Genomic DNA, 20,020 nt, shown 5'->3' on the forward strand with positions numbered 1-20,020 from the left:
CAAGATCAGTTTTTAGTCTCCATTCGAACGAAAACTTATGGCTTGACCTCAATGAGTCAGTATTTCACATGCTTGGACCAATCGGGTTCAAACTTAACACATACATCAAACATTGTATCAGACATTTGGTTTTGTTTCATGATTCAATTCAAGATGGCCGAATGGCAGCCATTTAAAGATCAAAAATGCATCAAAGTCACACATTTTCGTCCTCACAGAATGTGTGTGGAAGGATTGGGTTGGTGGCCATTTTACTTTAAAGAATGCAGTTTTGGATCCATATATCAAGGGAATTATTAGTCATAGTCTGTGAGGGGGTCTAATTCACATATTGACATCACACATTGAGTGCAGAAAATATGTTTGGGGGGGTATAATTCATACTGGGAACAGTATAATTACACATATTGAGGACATAAAATTATCTCTGTGTGAGGAGGTATAATTTATGGCTCATATTGAGGGCTGAATAATTCTTTGAGGGAGGAGGAGTTAATTCAGGACACAAATCGAGAGTGGACTATATTTTTATGTTTCACTCTGCTAAAAAAAATCAAAAGGTCTGGACTACAGTGTGAATGACATTTTGGTATACTTTTTGGAGTATGTACTAATTCAGGTATAGCGACAATATTTGCAGAGGAGGTTTGGTTGTCATGAATTCAGTCTTGAATCACAAATGTATGTCATTCTGCATTCAACTGGGTTGCAACACATCAAAAAAACATCATGGTGAGCATAGAATGTAAATTTGAACAAATAGGTAGTGCATTATTTTTGTTTTGATAATTTCTGGACTAAACAGACATAATTTTCTATCGGCTTCAGATCTTGATCAACAGTTTGGCATCCAAAGGGTTATTCATATGAGTGCTAATATCTATTATCTGTTAAGATAATTCATGTATTTTATTGGTATGTTTGCAAATGTGTGCAACAATCCTCTCCATGAGTTCATTGAAACCCAGTCTAGTATTCCCATGGATTTGGAAGATACATTACCAATGATATTGATACATACATACAGCAATGCATATTCCTACTGGGACCAGTGACCTTTGAATGTCACCAGTAATCAGTCAAGTAGAAAAAGTCAACATTTTTTATAAGTTTTTGACTATTTCTTTCTCATTTTTTGCTTTATATTTTCATACAGAACAACTGTTGTTCACACTAAGGGAAGATCTTATACTGATGAATTAGGTGACCAAGTTTGATAAAGCTTTGAATGGAATTAGTAAAAGTTATTTTGCACACAATTATTAACGATGATGACGACAACAACAATGACGACAAACATTTTGTCAGAGATTCATAATATATATTCGTATTTTTTTAATATCATTATTTTTATTATTATTATTCTTATTTGCATTTCATTTCGCTATAGTAATTAATTCGTTTATCTTTTCGTATGAAAAATTCTTCTGAGAAATTCTTGACCAATGCGAATCATTTCATTTCAGTATCTTTTTCTCCTGCGTAATTAACTCATTTGTATCCCCCCTACATGTTTTCTCTCCCATTCGATAAGCACCTATAGTTAGTTTCAGAGATTCAAGGCTCCTTTTTTATGTGTAAGCTAAAATATATCTTATTTTAGCTCCATGCTCTGCCAGTTGGTTGAGCAATAAACCATACTGTGTTTTTTGCATTTTGTTTATTATGTCATCGAGCACTCCCGAAAGCGCACATTCTCCCCCACACATTTTTTTTCCTTAATATACCTTTCCTTTTCATCCTTGATGATACGGGCAAGGTAAAAATGTATCACAATCATACATTTTCACCATTCCAGAACCAGATTCAGATCGTGCAAAAACAAATAACATAATTAATAGAACCTTGATGCACTTAATTTTATTTATCAGATTATTTTCAAAATGACTGACTAACAGCCATTCAGGTTCACACATACATCACACATCAGGTCATATATTTTGGAATTTGATTTCAGTTCTTAATTAACTGATTGAATTCAAATTCAAATTCCTAAAGCATTCAATTCACATCGAACACAAATCAATAATCATCGAATTTAATACAGGGAATGAAAAAAAACCTTACTTTAGCTGGTTTTTTATTTGACTCAATGCGGTCAGTCAGGAACTGTATTTTACCATACGAATCTGTAGCAACTTTTCTGACGTCCTCATCCTTGTCCCAAGCACGCTGCGGGGTGATTGCCGCTTCATAAGATGGTGGTTGTCGATTTTTATTGGTCATGAATTTATGTTGCTCAACTGAATAGCCACAACAACAACTGAAATACAACAAAACAAATAATCTCTATGTATATCATAAGTTTTTCTGAGAGCACCCATACCAGCTTAATTAGAGATTAATTTTATTGAGCCAATTAAAGTGATCAACTCCAGCTACCATTACTGGTAATAGTAATTATCATGTACATTTTATTATTGTTAATTGAATACATGCATTACAAGAGAAATGATGATTGCCAAAGTTAGACAAAAATTAGGCATATTTTTTTTAGCAATGACCCGCCCCCTTCCTCCCCATCACCAAAAATAATAGTAAAACAAATAAAAATAAAAGACTTTTTACAAATCAACAGATTCTCCGTAATAAGAATGATGTTTATTGCAGTTTATGTTCTGTTGTTTCATTGGTCTAAAAGCCTCAATTATAAATTTCAAGCTCTCTATTTTTCACCCCCCCCCCCATAGAGGTATATAAATGTACAAAAATGAGCCTAGTACGGGTGTAATGTATGGGAAGTACTTTTCAGAAAATAGCGAGTACAGGTGATATTTGTAGCGAGTACGGGTGATATTTGTAGCGAGTATGGGTGACATTTGTAGCGAGTACAGGTGGTATTTGTAGCGAGTATGGGTGATATTTGTAGCGAGTACAGGTGACATTTGTAGCGAGTACGGGTGGTATTTGTAGCGAGTATGGGTGATATTTGTAGCGAGTACAAGTGGTATTTGTAGCGAGTATGGGTGATATTTGTAGCGAGTACAGGTGGTATTTGTAGCGAGTATGGGTGATATTTGTAGTGAGTACAGGTGACATTTGTAGCGAGTACAGGTGGTATTTGTAGTGAGTACAGGTGACATTTGTAGCGAGTACAAGTGGTATTTGTAGCGAGTATGGGTGATATTTGTAGCGAGTACAAGTGGTATTTGTAGCGAGTACAGGTGATATTTGTAGCGAGTACAAGTGGTATTTGTAGCGAGTACAGGTGATATTTGTAGCGAGTACAAGTGGTATTTGTAGCGAGTATGGGTGATATTTGTAGTGAGTACAGGTGACATTTGTAGCGAGTACAGGTGATATTTGTAGCGAGTACAGGTGGTATTTGTAGCGAGTATGGGTGATATTTGTAGTGAGTACAGGTGACATTTGTAGCGAGTACAGGTGGTATTTGTAGCGAGTACAGGTGACATTTGTAGCGAGTACGGGTGGTATTTGTAGCGAGTATGGTTGATATTTGTAGCGAGTACAGGTGGTATTTGTAGCGAGTACAGGTGGTATTTGTAGCGAGTACAAGTGGTATTTGTAGCGAGTATGGGTGATATTTGTAGTGAGTACAGGTGACATTTGTAGCGAGTACAGGTGATATTTGTAGCGAGTACAGGTGGTATTTGTAGCGAGTATGGGTGATATTTGTAGTGAGTACAGGTGACATTTGTAGCGAGTACAGGTGGTATTTGTAGCGAGTACAGGTGACATTTGTAGCGAGTACGGGTGGTATTTGTAGCGAGTATGGTTGATATTTGTAGCGAGTACAGGTGGTATTTGTAGCGAGTACAGGTGGTATTTGTAGCGAGTATGGGTGATATTTGTAGCGAGTACAGGTGGTATTTGTAGCGAGTATGGGTGATATTTGTAGCGAGTACAGGTGGTATTTGTAGCGAGTATGGGTGATATTTGTAGCGAGTATGGGTGATATTTGTAGCGAGTACGGGTGGTATTTGTAGCGAGTATGGGTGATATTTGTAGCGAGTATGGGTGATATTTGTAGCGAGTATGGGTGACATTTGTAGCGAGTACAGGTGGTATTTGTAGCGAGTATGGGTGATATTTGTAGCGAGTACAAGTGGTATTTGTAGCGAGTACAAGTGGTATTTGTAGCGAGTACAAGTGGTATTTGTAGCGAGTACAGGTGGTATTTGTAGCGAGTACAAGTGGTATTTGTAGCGAGTACAAGTGGTATTTGTAGCGAGTACATAGAGGTATTTGTAGCGAGTACAAGTGGTATTTGTAGCGAGTACAGGTGATATTTGTAGCAAGTATGGGTGATATTTGTAGCGAGTACGGGTGGTATTTGTAGCGAGTATGGGTGATATTTGTAGCGAGTATGGGTGATATTTGTAGCGAGTATGGGTGACATTTGTAGCGAGTACAGGTGGTATTTGTAGCGAGTATGGGTGATATTTGTAGCGAGTACAAGTGGTATTTGTAGCGAGTACAAGTGGTATTTGTAGCGAGTACAAGTGGTATTTGTAGCGAGTACAGGTGGTATTTGTAGCGAGTACAAGTGGTATTTGTAGCGAGTACAAGTGGTATTTGTAGCGAGTACAAGTGGTATTTGTAGCGAGTACAGGTGATATTTGTAGCAAGTACAGGTGGTATTTGTAGCGAGTACAAGTGGTATTTGTAGCGAGTACAGGTGGTATTTGTAGCGAGTACAAGTGGTATTTGTAGCGAGTACAAGTGGTATTTGTAGCGAGTACAGGTGGTATTTGTAGCGAGTACAGGTGGTATTTGTAGCGAGTACAGGTGGTATTTGTAGCGAGTACAGGTGGTATTTGTAGCGAGTACAGGTGGTATTTGTAGCGAGTACAGGTGGTATTTGTAGCGAGTACAGGTGGTATTTGTAGCGAGTACAAGTGGTATTTGTAGCGAGTACAAGTGGTATTTGTAGCGAGTACAGGTGGTATTTGTAGCGAGTACAAGTGGTATTTGTAGCGAGTACAAGTGGTATTTGTAGCGAGTACAGGTGGTATTTGTAGCGAGTACAGGTGGTATTTGTAGCGAGTACAGGTGGCATTTGTAGCGAGTACAAGTGGTATTTGTAGCGAGTACAGGTGGTATTTGTAGCGAGTACAAGTGGTATTTGTAGCGAGTACAAGTGGTATTTGTAGCGAGTACAAGTGGTATTTGTAGCGAGTACAGGTGATATTTGTAGCAAGTACAGGTGGTATTTGTAGCGAGTACAAGTGGTATTTGTAGCGAGTACAGGTGGTATTTGTAGCGAGTACAAGTGGTATTTGTAGCGAGTACAAGTGGTATTTGTAGCGAGTACAGGTGGTATTTGTAGCGAGTACAAGTGGTATTTGTAGCGAGTACAAGTGGTATTTGTAGCGAGTACAGGTGGTATTTGTAGCGAGTACAGGTGGTATTTGTAGCGAGTACAGGTGGTATTTGTAGCGAGTACAAGTGGTATTTGTAGCGAGTACAGGTGGTATTTGTAGCGAGTACAAGTGGTATTTGTAGCGAGTACAAGTGGTATTTGTAGCGAGTACAAGTGGTATTTGTAGCGAGTACAGGTGATATTTGTAGCAAGTACAGGTGGTATTTGTAGCGAGTACAAGTGGTATTTGTAGCGAGTACAGGTGGTATTTGTAGCGAGTACAAGTGGTATTTGTAGCGAGTACAAGTGGTATTTGTAGCGAGTACAGGTGGTATTTGTAGCGAGTACAGGTGGTATTTGTAGCGAGTACAGGTGGTATTTGTAGCGAGTACAGGTGGTATTTGTAGCGAGTACAGGTGGTATTTGTAGCGAGTACAGGTGGTATTTGTAGCGAGTACAGGTGGTATTTGTAGCGAGTACAAGTGGTATTTGTAGCGAGTACAAGTGGTATTTGTAGCGAGTACAGGTGGTATTTGTAGCGAGTACAAGTGGTATTTGTAGCGAGTACAAGTGGTATTTGTAGCGAGTACAGGTGGTATTTGTAGCGAGTACAGGTGGTATTTGTAGCGAGTACAGGTGGTATTTGTAGCGAGTACAGGTGGTATTTGTAGCGAGTACAGGTGGTATTTGTAGCGAGTACAGGTGGTATTTGTAGCGAGTACAGGTGGTATTTGTAGCGAGTATGGGTGATATTTGTAGCGAGTACAGGTGGTATTTGTAGCGAGTACAGGTGGTATTTGTAGCGAGTACAAGTGGTATTTGTAGCGAGTACAAGTGGTATTTGTAGCGAGTACAAGTGGTATTTGTAGCGAGTACAGGTGGTATTTGTAGCGAGTACAGGTGGTATTTGTAGCGAGTACAGGTGATATTTGTAGCGAGTACATAGAGGTTATTTAGCAAGTTTGAGTGATAAAATATAGCGAGTACGGGGTGAGGGTATTGCGGAGTAAAATGTACGGGATTTCTCCATTGAGAAAGAAAATATCAGAGGTACGAACTGAAACTAGTTCAATCTATCCAACCAAAACTAGTTCCATCTTACGAAAACTAAATGTGGACGTGAAACAGCCATTAATTTAATTAATTATATATTCACGCAGTTTGACCTCTATGACGTAGCAAAATGGACGCCTCGTAAATAAAAGTGCCCCGTAACTGACCAGACAAGTGTAATCTTGAAACTACAATAATAAATAAATAGACATTTTCCCCGTACTTGGCTCATTTTGGTACATTTATATATATGCCCACATGTCTGTGTAAATGTGTGAACTCAAAATGTTCTAAAAGTATATTCCATATACAACCAGTCTTTAACTGCTATAGTTAAATATTTACTTACAAGCCAGCTTTATTGGGTTTCTCAACAAATCGTTTACATTCTTTCTTCTTGAATGTCTTTGAAATCCAATCACTTTGTTGTAAATAATCCTACAGAAATAAATCCTAATGCTTTGAAAGAAACAAAAGAAACTGATACCCAAAATGCTCATTGTATTTCAATATTGCTTAAGTTCAAGATATTAAAGAATACAGGGACGGGCAACTGCAGCAAACATCTACAGGAGTAAACTGATGTGTTGCGCTACATTTCTTGGGAATCACATTTTGTTGCATAAGCATCTGGTCGCATGCAATAAATCTGCAGGCACCATATCACACATTTTCAGAAGTTGAAAACGTTGTATCACATAGGTTCACAACAAACTGGTTTAGATACCACTGTTTATACACTGTGTTGTACATGTAGACATTCTTGTTTGAAAATCAACGCATGACGATATCGTAATATCATTTACGTGAGGTCACAATGAACGGTGTGCGGGCAACTTGATCCAAACCATTTTGTAATACATTTCCCAAAACACCAATGTATCACATTTGTTTGAAACCTACTACCGATATATTTGATGACTCCTAATGTCCTGCATAGGTATTGTTTTGTTTTGGAGTTCATCCATCGAAAAATGTAATTATCATATTAGGAGTTTGGTATATGTGTAATGTAACTTGTATTTGAATATTTGGATCTAATCTCACATGTTTTTATCACATTTGAATCTTAAGAGATGTTACCTGAAGACACTGCATGTGCTAGATTTTGTATAATGTCCTTGCTCAAATACACAGTCATCAGAACTGTGCATTTGACTGTTCTACTGTTTTTTTCCTTCTGTTCTCTGGTTATTTTTATCAGTTTTATCAATACACTTTTCTTTTACTTAATTATTCACTGGTTTTTAATTTCACTATTTTCTCTGATAAGTAAAATCCCCTACCGGTAATCTAAATCCAAGTGAACATGTGGAATAAACAATAAAAATCATTGTTTAATTCCTTGACAAAAAAGTGAAAACACATTGAAAATAAATGGTTTTACAGTAAATGATTTACCGGTAAATTAAGAATGAGCCTAAAAGCTATAAAAGAAAAATATTTGTTTGTAAGATCCAAGTTCAAAAATATCCTCAACTTTAGTCCATTTTTGCACTGTATAACACACAGCAAAGCAAAAAATTCATTTTTATAAGAAGCATATTCTTGGCCGAGAAAGCTTGCCGTTAGCAATGCACATTTCAATTAATAAATTGGAGATATCATCACAAAATGAACAAATCTGAGAGAGGTCCATCTGAGGTACCTATATGTATAAGGGGAAGTCAAAAATATCACTTTTTACCCAAAATGACAAAAATATTCACCGAAATTGAAGAATTAAATAAATCATCATGAAGTATACAAATCTAAGTGAGGTCTTCCCAAGCTACATATACACCAAGTATTAAAGTAATCAGGCTTGCAGTTTCAAGAAAAAGTCGGAAAAGTAAAACGTAAAACACAAATGACGATGGACAATCACTCATATGATAAAGTTCATGAAGTTTACTGATAGTTGAATTCAACTAAACACTGAGTGTATTGTCTATTGCTGTCATTTATAAATGTTCCAATGTTATTTCATAAGCCAATAAAAACCTCTCGTTTCAGTTTGAATTGTGAAAATAATATTACAAAAATGAAGGAAATCGGTTTGTTGTGTTGACAGTATGTAATTTTATACATATGTGAATCATGAAGCAAAAAAAAAAAAAAAATACTATCAACTTACTTCAATATTATCCTCACCATTCTTTATACTTAAATTTGTTTCTCTTCTCACTAAAACTCTGATTCTTTCACTTTCTGTTTGAGCATTTTTATGTTCTTCCACAGTTCTTGAGCTGCTCAAATTGCTTGGCTTACGTACTAACTGTGAAGATCTGCTTTTGTGACTTCGTCGAAACTCTGATTGTGGAGTAACCGAAACTTCGGGGTAAACCCGTGTGCTATACCTGGCAATATGAACATAGATACTCGTACCTTAGCGGTAGCTGTATTACTTTAAAGCAGGAGAGTCGTTATTTACAAACAAGCATCTACCCATGAGCCTTTGCGATTTTAGTGTGTGTTGTTATCGTCGCTTGGGACTCAGTTCCCACACGAGTGCAGGCGGCGACCCTCCCGATTAAATTAAATTTCAAAATGTGGATGAAATGTCTATAGCACAATGTCACATTTATTTCTTGACACAACACTGACTTTGGAAAGTGCAGCAGTAAGGTCACTAAAAACGAGTGCTGCCTTTTTTTTAAGGCAGTGTTTAATAAATCGTGCCGAATTGATCTGTGTACTGTGAAGACTCATTATATAGACATAAATTGACTATGAACTGACAGGTTGCTGAAATTATTTATGTGTTTGGTCATATCTTCAACTAGAGACTTTTTTCTTTCTTTTTTTTTACTAGTATATATATATTTATTTTAATCAGGAATCCACCTTTTGGAATACAACAAAACATAATGTTTTTACATTGACTAGAGAAAAAAACCACACAGACTTTGTTTTCACAGTAAGGTAGCAGGGTTTAAACATTAAAATCTTTCCACTTATTTTGGTGTTATTTTTCTTTGACATAACACATTCCATTTGTTTTATTATTGTAATGCTATTACTAATATATTGATAGGTAAGATAAGATAAGGTAAGATACCTTTCAGCCTTGAGTCATAAATAGTTTTCTTCGCAATAATAATCACGTGATTCATTAAGTGACTAAATTATTTGCAATAAAATTTGCTTTTCTGTCAATTTGTTTTGATAATTGAGTGCAGTACCTCATATATATTGAATAGTGTTCCAAATTGCTTGCATGCATTCACAGTATACAAATAGGTGACGTATTGTTTTATGCTTGTTAATTCTTACAAAAAGTGCACAGATTACTTTGAGTCCTTTGGTTCATTCGACTGAGAGTGTAATTTGTATATATTATATTATTTTATATGATGACATAACTTCCATTGAAACTCTTGGAGACTTTCTTTGTTGTCCTTACTTTGGACATGACATTATTAGATGGAATTCATCTTCAATTTCTCCTGTATTACATATAGATGATTTTTTTGCGCCGGCCAGATTAAATTTTAAAATTGTGATTCCCTAATCTAAATTTGCTTACTGTAGCTGCTCACGCAGTACAATAGTGTCAATGTCTGTTACCGGTATGTATTTTTTCAAATTCTACAAGAAGCACAATCGTGAAAATAAGTTATTGCAATATCAGTATGCACGAAGAATGTCAATTATGAAAATCAAATCAAATGCATGTACGAGGTCAATGCAACCCCATACTATGCAAGTGCACATTTTGTGGTATTCATGTGATGACAATATTATTGTACATCTTTTTCCTGCATGTAGTAATAATTCAATGAGCAATTATAACCCAAAATGGTGACATAAAACATCTGGGCTGTGTGCAATAAATATATAGTAGTATTTCGAGAATAGTTTTCTTTGCCCCCCTCGAGTTTCTAATGGCACATCCCTGAAACAATGGCTGTGAACGAAGATCCTCCTTTGAGATGCCCCGTACACAAATAATAACTTTACCTTTTACTATACATAGCCTTCGAATATGTTTACGAGATAAAAATTCTAGCAGTTACTGTAGAACCCGGCTGTAGAACGAACGGGGGACTGACCATCGTTGGGGTGCAGTGCTGTCAAAAGACGTCGACCATTAAATTTGTACGACGAATCCTAGTAAGTTACATCACTGAGAATGTTCCACATTCTAGATATTCAGTGGGTTCTTAAAATCTCGTAACGTAGCTATCAAACCAAACATCACGTCAAATAACAAAAAAAAAAATAGCAAAACAATAACAGCCTGAGAGTTAGTTTCACTTTCAAACAAAATGGCGTTCTTGTTCCCATAGTGAGTAATACAATACCGCTTTCACCAAGGTTAAAGGGCAAACTATTTTGGATAGTACGAGATGTCAATGTTTAATCTAGATATATTCATTGTTAAAATATACATCCCTCTTCAATGGTCTTATGTCAATACAATTTGAACCATATTTTTTAGACAGAAATCAAAACTAGGTAGAGAAACCGCAAGCGCGCCCTCATGAAATATTCTTAAATTCCTCGTAATTAAATTTTATAAAAAGCAATTTTGCTTCATTATGCTAGATTCAATAATTGAATATATTTAACTTTTAGAATAATCGGAACTTATTTTTTCTAACACAAAAACATCAAGACAAATGAATATATGTGTACATTTATTAAAAAAACAACAGTTTAATTATTCGTTGCCACAGAGGGCGATATAGTGCGTGAATGACCTTTTGAAATAGCCAAAGTAGCATCGACCATGGGGAAGACACCAAAGAAATCTAAGGAAGTAAAAGAAGAGCAAACAGAAGAAACTGAAAGCAATGAACGGTCGTACGAAATGCTAGTGAACTTAATGAATTCAATATCACAACCATTAGCGGGGAGAAAGCTGACAAAAAGGTTATACAAAACAGTCAAAAAGGGTAAGTTCTAACAAAATGGCTGCTTCCATGGCGTGCACATGTTTTGCCACGTGACTACTGGTAGATGTTTGTAAAGACGTATTTTAGACGACATTTCGGAATAAATTATTCAAAATATTATTACTATGAATCCCAATACTGTACGATAACAACTTGACGACTTGTTGCAGTTTAAGCAGCTCCGGTTGGCATATGTTGCGTCATGTATGTTGTTCAACCGCCCAGATATGGAGTGCACGAGTGAAAATTACAGCCATTCTGAGAATTATTCGGACAGTCAGTTAGCAAAATGACTTGCAACTTTGCAAAACACTTTGGTATTTACCCAATCTAGTCTTGTCGGCGCCACTTGAGTGACGGGCGCGTGGTTTGGATTTACTATTTCATATTTTATTTATTTATTTATTTATTTATTAACACACAACATCCCCCGGAGGGAATGAAAAGGGTTACAAATCAGATATTAGTAAAAGAAAAATAACCACATAAAAAGTAAGGGAACAAAAAGGCATAAAAAAAAGAAAAAAAAAGATAATAATTTGAATACAAGGAATGTATTACTGGCTTAGTTTATGTAGGTGCTGCTGTCTTGTATTAAAACAGTTTTTTAAATATTGCGCTAAAGGAATAGACATTTTCTTGTCACTTAGTAATGATATGAATTTATTTTCATTACTAAATTTGTCAAAATTTGGTATACGTTTATTAGCTACAATGTAAAGTTTTGATCTTATTTCATTATAATGAGGACAATTTGTGACAAAATGTTGTTCATCTTCAACATGGTCATTGTCGCACATATTGCATTCATAGGGGTTGTCGGCTTGGTACTTACTTGGTAATACTTGCAGTATTATTTAGCGTGCGTTTACAGCATTCTTTATTTTTTACAATTATATTGTAATTATTTTCAGTAATTTTGAAAATCACAAGTTGGGTGTTGCTTAAATCTGTCGAAAAATGTAAACCCCTCGCTCATTTTAGTCAGTTGTACCTGTTACAAAAATGGACTAAACATAATAACGGTCGTTATACCCCGTCATTTTCAAATTGCAGTTGAAAAAGTGATTTGCTCAAGGAAGGCACTTTTGATTTGACAACGTCCATCAAACCGTTATAATTGAGTTTTCCGTCAGTGTATCCCTGACGTACTCTCCCACCTCGGTATAAAATCTGAATTTGAAACATAATGCACCAGTAATGTAAAAACAACTTTTAGTTTGACCCAAAACTGTCGCGATACTGCAGCGCGTCCTGCTAAGAAACTTTACTTTGAGCCTTGCCGCCAACGACGAGTTCATTACTCAACACTCGGTAGTTGTTTTTTAAATTGCGCTTTGTCAGGCGCACTGACTCAGATGGTTATAACAATTTGTAATAACACTTTGAATGCATATATAACATGTTAATACATGGTAACCAACACGTGTCGTTTTGAAAACAGAGTTTTACCCGCATCTTGCAAGATATTGGAATGATTCCATTTGTGGGCGTGCCAATACAACGGTGCCATCAAGTCTAGTTTGGAAAAGACCCAAGTGTTTTGCAAAGTTCCAAGATATATTGCTAACTGACTGTCCGAATAATTCTCAGAACGGCTGTAATTGTATGTACTCTCATATGGGCACAACTGGAAAGTGGTTTCAAATACAGTTATTGGTGGAGAGTGATGCCGATGGTGGGTTGAGTCCCACCACAGAATGCTAAATTTATCAAATACTTGGGATTACTTTAGTTTCAAATGAACATTATTTGTAAGAGTAATTTAAACATTTTTCATGAAAACTTTAATTTGAAGCACTTTAGAAAGCATTTATTTTTTCAAAAAATTACACACACACACACACACACACACGTCACTATTGTGATAATTAATGACTGTCGCATAATTAAAAAGTGAAAAAATGATTAAAACATGTGTGTTGATATTAAACACCAACAATTAATAATATCCTAATTAAAACACTCAATTGACATAATAACGTTAATAGAACTTTTCTATGTACCATACTTCCCCGATCATAAGCCTAGGCAGCATGTAAAATCAGGGAAAGTAAATGGTTGGCTTGTACCCAAGGACCACCTCAGAAAAGATGATTTTTTTTTTTAACGTTTTAACCATCATGCTGGGTATAGTACCGTCTTTTGAAGAAGAAAAATTGCGGAACAAGTCGTCATTGATTTCCACAACACAACATGTTCATATAAATATGTACATTTCATTACAATACTATTTACATACCTTCGGTTGGTTTATGGTGTAAAAATGAGTAGGGTCTGTGGGAAAACTGTCTAAGGCACATTTTTTATCATTACCGGTAGCTATCATAATGCTGTGTCGTATTTTCTGATTATTGACAATGTAATTTTTTTAATGCAATGAGGAAGTGAATTGATGTTAAAATGTGATTTGTTTCGACAAAAAAACTGATTTCTCTCTAAAAACTGGTGATTTGCAATTTTCAAAAGCTAAACTGAGTGTGGAGGAAGTATTACATGTCTGTTATATCCAAAATTCCGGTTCATTTCCAGACATTTTGAAGAATACAAGAAAAAAGTGCGGAAAAATTCTGGCGAGAAGAGTTAGACCATGTTGGCACCCCACATACAGCCCTGTGAACATCGCTTTCTGTTTTAAAATTCTCTCACTCTGAACATGTCATACAAAGTTGCTCAACAAGTCGCACATGATCCATCATAGCTGCCATGCTTTGTTGGCAATTGCAGATGATAAAACACACATTATTTTATAAACATGCATACATGTATAAATCACTGAACGTCATTGAAAAAATTTATTTATCGTAGAAAGATGTGGAATCTCATAAAAATGAATGTTTGCTATTATGTTTTGGCAAACTTCAATTGCTCTGCTAAGCTCCTGTCATTTTCCATGTAAATATCAACCCAAAACAGCCATGAGGTTAGTTCTGTATACAACCAAATGTGAATACTTAACACTGAACTGAGCCTGTGTACATGATCATTACACCCACCCATGAATTGATGTAAATAGACAAGTTAAGAAATGACATGCAATGTTTCAACTGGGTAACTGCTTAAAATCTACCATTTTCAACTACAATTGGGTGGTGATATAATCCCTTATGGCCTCTATGTCTCCTGTTAAAAACTCTGATTTATTAAATACAATTTCTAGACTCTATTTTCATTTTTATTTGCAGCAAGTAAACAGAAAAATGTTAGAAGAGGAGTCAAAGAAGTTCAGAAGTTTATCAAAAAAGGAGAGAAGGGGTAAGTCATTAATTATTGTATTGGTGTGGAAAGAAGTTTGTAATAGTTTCGCCATAAAAAGAAAATTTTTAATTACTCATTACAGAAGACAGAAGTGCAAAATTTTCGATTTACAATTTCAAGTTAAAATTATTCCATATAGTGCATGGAATTTGGTTAAGTTTCTGCTAGTTGTACCCATACACTTACTATATGATATAGTCATTCTTTTCCTTTTCTTGCGACCTGTTTGTCCAAAACTAAAAAAAAATAGGCCCGTTGGCCTGACCCTCATTGAGAATTATAACATTAGCCAAGCAATGAATTAGAAGTACAATATACAATACTTGCTCAAGTGTGTCAAAGCCAAGATGAATCTGTATGTGTTAAGTTTTATAGCTGAAATTAGAAAATTTCACAACAAATTTGTATTGCTTTAAGCATGCAATGTATAGTTAGGCAATGCTGTATGTGGGTGATCACTGTATGAATGTGTACTCCTTGTTCTTTTTGTGTTCCTGTGACAGAAAGAATCGGCCCAAATATCAACCTGCCATATATAAAGTTCAAAAGTTTTGTTTTTAGAACAAAATAAATCACTAACAACAAAAAATTGAAAATAAAACCACAACATCAACAAGACACAGTATTAGCCAATGTACGTGCATGCTTAAATATGAAATCAATCCGACATAAAATTACAAAAATTGAGATGTTTTGGTATTTCTGACCCAATTTTCAGATTTGTTAGTCAATCTACACCTCTTAAACAAACAATAAGGAATCGTCACACTGGAAATAAAAACTAACAATCTAGCAGTTTGAACATTTTTTTTGAAAATAGCATTTCTGCCAAAAAATAGCCTTTTAAAAAAAACAGTAAAAATTAAAGATAACTCTACCATATGACAGAATCATCAAGAGGGTTACATCAGGTAACTTTATGGTTGACATGAAAGCAATCTGTGTGATGATTGGAGAGCAATTCCTCAACAATTGTGATTTGGACAGAAAAAAATTAAAAAAGAAAATCACTAAAAATAGAAAATTGAAGATAATGCTACCACATCAACAGGCTACAAAAAGGACTAACCTTACATATTTATATGCTAAATATGAAGTCAATCAGACGGCTGGTTTTCGAGAAATTGACAAAAACTGTTATTTCCACCTTTTTTGACCCAATTTACAAAATAATAGACTGATCTATGAAAAAATTCTAATCTCATAAAGAAATTTCAATCTCTACCCCACAGGGTACCTTCACACCAAAAATCAAAGCTGATGGTCACAGCTTACAATTAGAGCTATGCATTCTGCAATTCCCATGCACAACCTTTGGAGAAAATGAAAAAAAAATCAGAAAAAAAATTCATAAATTGCAAAAATTTTGAAAATATCATTACGAAATGAACAACCTTGAGAGGTCTGCTCCAGATCCCTACATACTAAATATAAAATCAATTTGACTGACGGTTTTGAGGAGAAAGTCAAAATATTACACTTTTGGCTAGAAATAAAAAAAAAAAAAAAAATCATGAAAAAATTCACTTAAAATACAAATTTGAAGATAATGCTACCACATCAACAGGCCAGATAGAAGACCAGTCAAGGTACAAAAAAATGTACCTACATGCTAAATAGCAAATCAATCAGACTGACATTTTTTGAGAAATTGACGAAAATTTAAATTTTCAGCTTTTTTTGACTCAATTTTAATATTTATTGATGGATCCAATCGATTCCAACAAATTACCATCTTCAACTAAAAAGGAATCTTCATACCAAAAATCAAAACTAAAGATCCAGTTGTTTTGGAGAAGTCTTCCTTGGACGGCTGGACGCTTCATGATCCCTAAAAAAACTGGTGTACTTTTCTACTACTAACATTCTTTAAAAGTGTTGGTGTCACCTAGTGTCATTTGTAGGTGGATACATTCTTTGAGGAAAGCATGGTCTACACTAATTTATACAGCTGTATGTACATGTAATTGATAAAATATATTTATATTTTCAGTTTTATTGTACTTGCCGGTGACGTAACACCCATAGATGTGTATTGTCATATACCTGTAATGTGCGAAGACAATGATATTCCATATGCGTATGTCCCATCAAAACAGGTAGGCTCATTTATACCAATTTTAGTTGTGTGACTGTTAGCCTTGTGTTGTACAAAATACTGGTAACAATTATGTGCGATTTTTTGTACTTAAGTGAGTGTCCAGATGAGTGTCCAGAAAGTCATTGACCCCCAAAATATTCTGTTTTTGGTATGTATATAATTTCACATTAACAGGAACACTACAATAAAATAGGTGCTCAAATTATTTTTAACTGACAGAACAGTGCACCATTTTATTAACATGAATCCCTACTTGTTTGAACCACTATGCACTGCCTAGCATCTCTGTGACTGGTCAACACAGGAAGTCGTTTCAAATTTCATAAATATTTATAAATATCAATAAGTCCTAGCACATGTGTTGTGTAGCTAAAAGAAGCTTGCAATTATACTATCTACTGGTATGTTGGTATTGACTTTAGAATCATTATGAAAGATTTGCAATGTACATACGAATAATGGTTTTAGTACAAACTCTCACAGCATACTGTAAATTACAGAACAAAGTATTTATTGAGTTACTTCACCATTAAAACATAAAAAAAAAATGATCAAAATAAATCATAAATCAAAAATTGATGTGAATTCACATATCTGTAATTCATATTTAACATTCATATGTTTACAAGAAAAACATGCAAAATAATCTAAACACATTTTCCATAGGATTCCATGTAAATACATTATTCCATGGATGGCGTATACTAATATGTAAATATAAATACATGTATATTTAAATAGCTTTAATAACATTAATTATTTTTTTTAGCACAGATCACAGAACAAAATTTTGAGATATGTTGGAATGTTTCTGCCATAGAAACCTGTTTTGGTCAATTTTTAAGTTCGTTTTGTAGAAAACTTGGTTTGCGGACCAAATATTGTTTCAGAATATTGAACAATACAGTATCGAGAATTTCTGAATATTTTTTTTAATGGGTAGCAAACTATGTTAAATGTTAGGTTTATAACATTCCAGGAAACACTAACAATGTGCATATTTATTTCATCTCCTTAGGATCTTGGTGTGGCTACTGGAGCTAAAAGACCAACAGCTTGTGTACTTGTAAAAGTAGCAGATGAATACAAGGACAATTTTACTGACTGCTTTCAGGAAATACAAGCTCTTCCCATGCCTATTTAGAGATATTTATAGCCATGATACCTGGTAACCATCATCGCGACCTTGACATAGTTACTGCAAAGAAAATGTACTAACGAGCTAATATGCTCATGTTTTGTTTTTAGTTTTGAATGACCCTAGTATGAAGGTCATATTTTAGAGTTTGTGGTACAATAATTATTCTGCCACCGCTCACAACTAGACATGTATAATATCACCATACTTTCTTTTAAAACTTTGACATCAATCTTTGTCAATTTATGCATACTTGTTTTAAAAAGTTGATGTATAGAAGTGTTTATTTCTTTATGTGAAAAAATTTGTATACAATTACACATTGAAAACAGTTTTGTCTGAATGGCTGTGAGCAAAATAAACGATGCAAGAGAAGATAATTAAGTACAACAATCGCCTTACAATGACACACTATGTTTAATATAGGTCCCATGCATCATTTACGAGTGTAAACAAAATAAGTTTATCGGAATTATGAATGCATGACACTCTGACTCGACACGTATGAACACGTCCGGACAGGTTTGATGGACATATCCCTGGACATTAGTGTGGATATTTTGTGTACATGTACACAATACACAGGATATTGACCTATTCTAGAATTTTAAGCAAAGTTTGCCCTATGCTTTGGTATTTGATAATCGAATCTATGATGAAATTATCCAAGAACACCACTCATGTGCAAATTAGCTCGCTGAAGGATAACACTGCTGGATACAACCCCATTTAGAAATGTATTTTTTCACAAGACATTAGTCGTACATGATACAGTACATGTTGACGTCTGGTTTCCAACAAACTATATTGGAAATAGGTAGATGAGAGAATGGAAAATATTTTGAAGGAAAACAAGTTGCATGCCTCTCTTGGTCTCAAGATCTTGGAAGCTATTTGAGAATAAAAAACTAGTATTTCAGTGCATACTTAGTTGCTGGAATTCCTGATTTTATTGCCGCTTGTATTACAGCTGACTGTAGTACATATTGTCAAGCATTTGGTGTATTCATATTAATGTTATTTTTCCACTTTGTGCAGAATGAAATGTGGGATTTGGAACACATTAATAAAATTACACAATGCTGGTACTGCATGTATATGTCGGTGTTTGGGTTTGGCAGACATCTGGAGACGAACGATGTACTCTATGCTTTTGTTTGATATAAAGATGTACTGGTACTTATTAATACCATGACTACTACCTCTTTAAATACATTAATATACATCATTCAAATAATTGTAGTGATTGGTTAATAATCAGTCAAGATTTACGCTTACATGGATGCGATCAGCTCCAGATGACATTCTTCTGCAAAGCCGACTTAACTTTCAAGTTTAAATTGTCCTAATTTTCAAATCAATTGGTGAAAAGCAAAGATTCTCAACAAACTAAAAAAGTGATTTCTGGTGCTGTTATAGCCCTGGGAAAACATCTAAAAATCGTTTAATGTGGTTGTGGGCTATGAATCAAAACACCTGTATGGATTCTGCTATGGCTAAATTGGGTGTTTGAGTGGCAGTCCTTGACAAAATGCAAATATCACCCTCTGTGACAATGCCGTGGAATTCAAGATGGTGCTTCAGTATAAGATATCAAAGATGTTGAGCGAATATATACACTGTATCCACTGAGGTTTATGATAAACCAATGTCTAGTTGTATTCTAGTCAATTACAAGCATACAATCCCAGGGGCATCACTTGTATAATGTCTATACTGTCTGAAAAATGCAAAGTTTTGGTGCACGAGACAAAATTTCTCGAGAAACCTACCCGTTGAAACATTTTTTTAAGAAAAACCAACATTCACATAAAAAAGTCTTGTTACATATACAGAAGTTTTAAAAAGTTTTGGTAAAATGGACCGAGCATTGCCACATATTGCACATTATTTCAAAACCGCAAAAATACAAATTCTTTGAAGTGACATAAATGTTAAATATCTTAGCATAATTTAGATACTTTGAGTGCCTCTCGTACCCATTATTTAGTTTCTACGCATAACCCACTCCAAGGCACATGTTATGGTTCACAATGCTATTTTCTGAAAATAATTGTAATGTTTGGGTGACACAGTACTCGTTAAAAATGCGGTAAGTGTAATGTTTGTATGGTAACAGTAAGGAATAAACGAGACACGGTGTTCAGTTGACTACCGGTACTAAATTGGAAGTACCTTTATTACTTAAAAGTACAGATATTGATTACATAGGAAGTGTGGGTAGTTCATTGACATGTGACGTATCACAGATGGTATTCAAGGATAAC

At 35.0% G+C, this 20,020-nt stretch overlaps 2 protein-coding genes across 2 annotated transcripts in view; one reads left to right on the top strand and one right to left on the bottom strand.

Annotated features, from left to right (window-relative positions):
- The window catches only part of LOC102800511 (transient receptor potential cation channel subfamily M member 5-like), a 34,510-nt gene extending 23,909 nt beyond the window's left edge, over positions 1-10,601 (bottom strand). Inside the window, exons 1-4 of the mRNA XM_085504586.1 lie at positions 10,319-10,601; positions 8,493-8,715; positions 6,726-6,814; positions 2,068-2,263 (exon numbers count right to left, since the gene is read on the bottom strand). Of these exons, the coding sequence (XP_085360712.1) occupies positions 2,068-2,263; positions 6,726-6,814; positions 8,493-8,715; positions 10,319-10,332 (522 nt within the window). The 5' untranslated portion in view covers positions 10,333-10,601. The remainder of the gene's footprint in view (positions 1-2,067; positions 2,264-6,725; positions 6,815-8,492; positions 8,716-10,318) is intronic.
- Positions 10,602-11,024: 423 nt separating this feature from the next.
- On the top strand, positions 11,025-18,940 carry LOC100368225 (H/ACA ribonucleoprotein complex subunit 2-like protein). Its single transcript, XM_002734631.4, has 4 exons — positions 11,025-11,256; positions 14,442-14,511; positions 16,508-16,613; positions 17,634-18,940. The coding sequence occupies exons 1-4, from the start codon at positions 11,091-11,093 to the stop codon at positions 17,757-17,759; spliced, it is 468 nt and encodes a 155-aa protein (XP_002734677.1). The 5' UTR covers positions 11,025-11,090; the 3' UTR covers positions 17,760-18,940.
- The last annotated feature ends 1,080 nt before the right edge of the window (positions 18,941-20,020 follow it).

This window comes from Saccoglossus kowalevskii, chromosome 10 (assembly GCF_978046115.1).
Source record: "Saccoglossus kowalevskii chromosome 10, keSacKowa6.1, whole genome shotgun sequence".
In the NCBI taxonomy this organism is placed as follows: Eukaryota; Metazoa; Hemichordata; class Enteropneusta; family Harrimaniidae; genus Saccoglossus; species Saccoglossus kowalevskii.

Bases quoted from the DNA above. Each gene is read 5' to 3' on its own strand.
- LOC100368225 (XM_002734631.4), top strand. From the start codon at position 11,091: ATGGGGAAGACACCAAAGAAATCTAAGGAAGTAAAAGAAGAGCAAACA. The intron at 14,512-16,507 runs GTAAGTCATTAA...TTATATTTTCAG, and splicing joins ATCAAAAAAGGAGAGAAGGG to TTTTATTGTACTTGCCGGTG. The intron at 16,614-17,633 runs GTAGGCTCATTT...TCATCTCCTTAG, and splicing joins CGTATGTCCCATCAAAACAG to GATCTTGGTGTGGCTACTGG.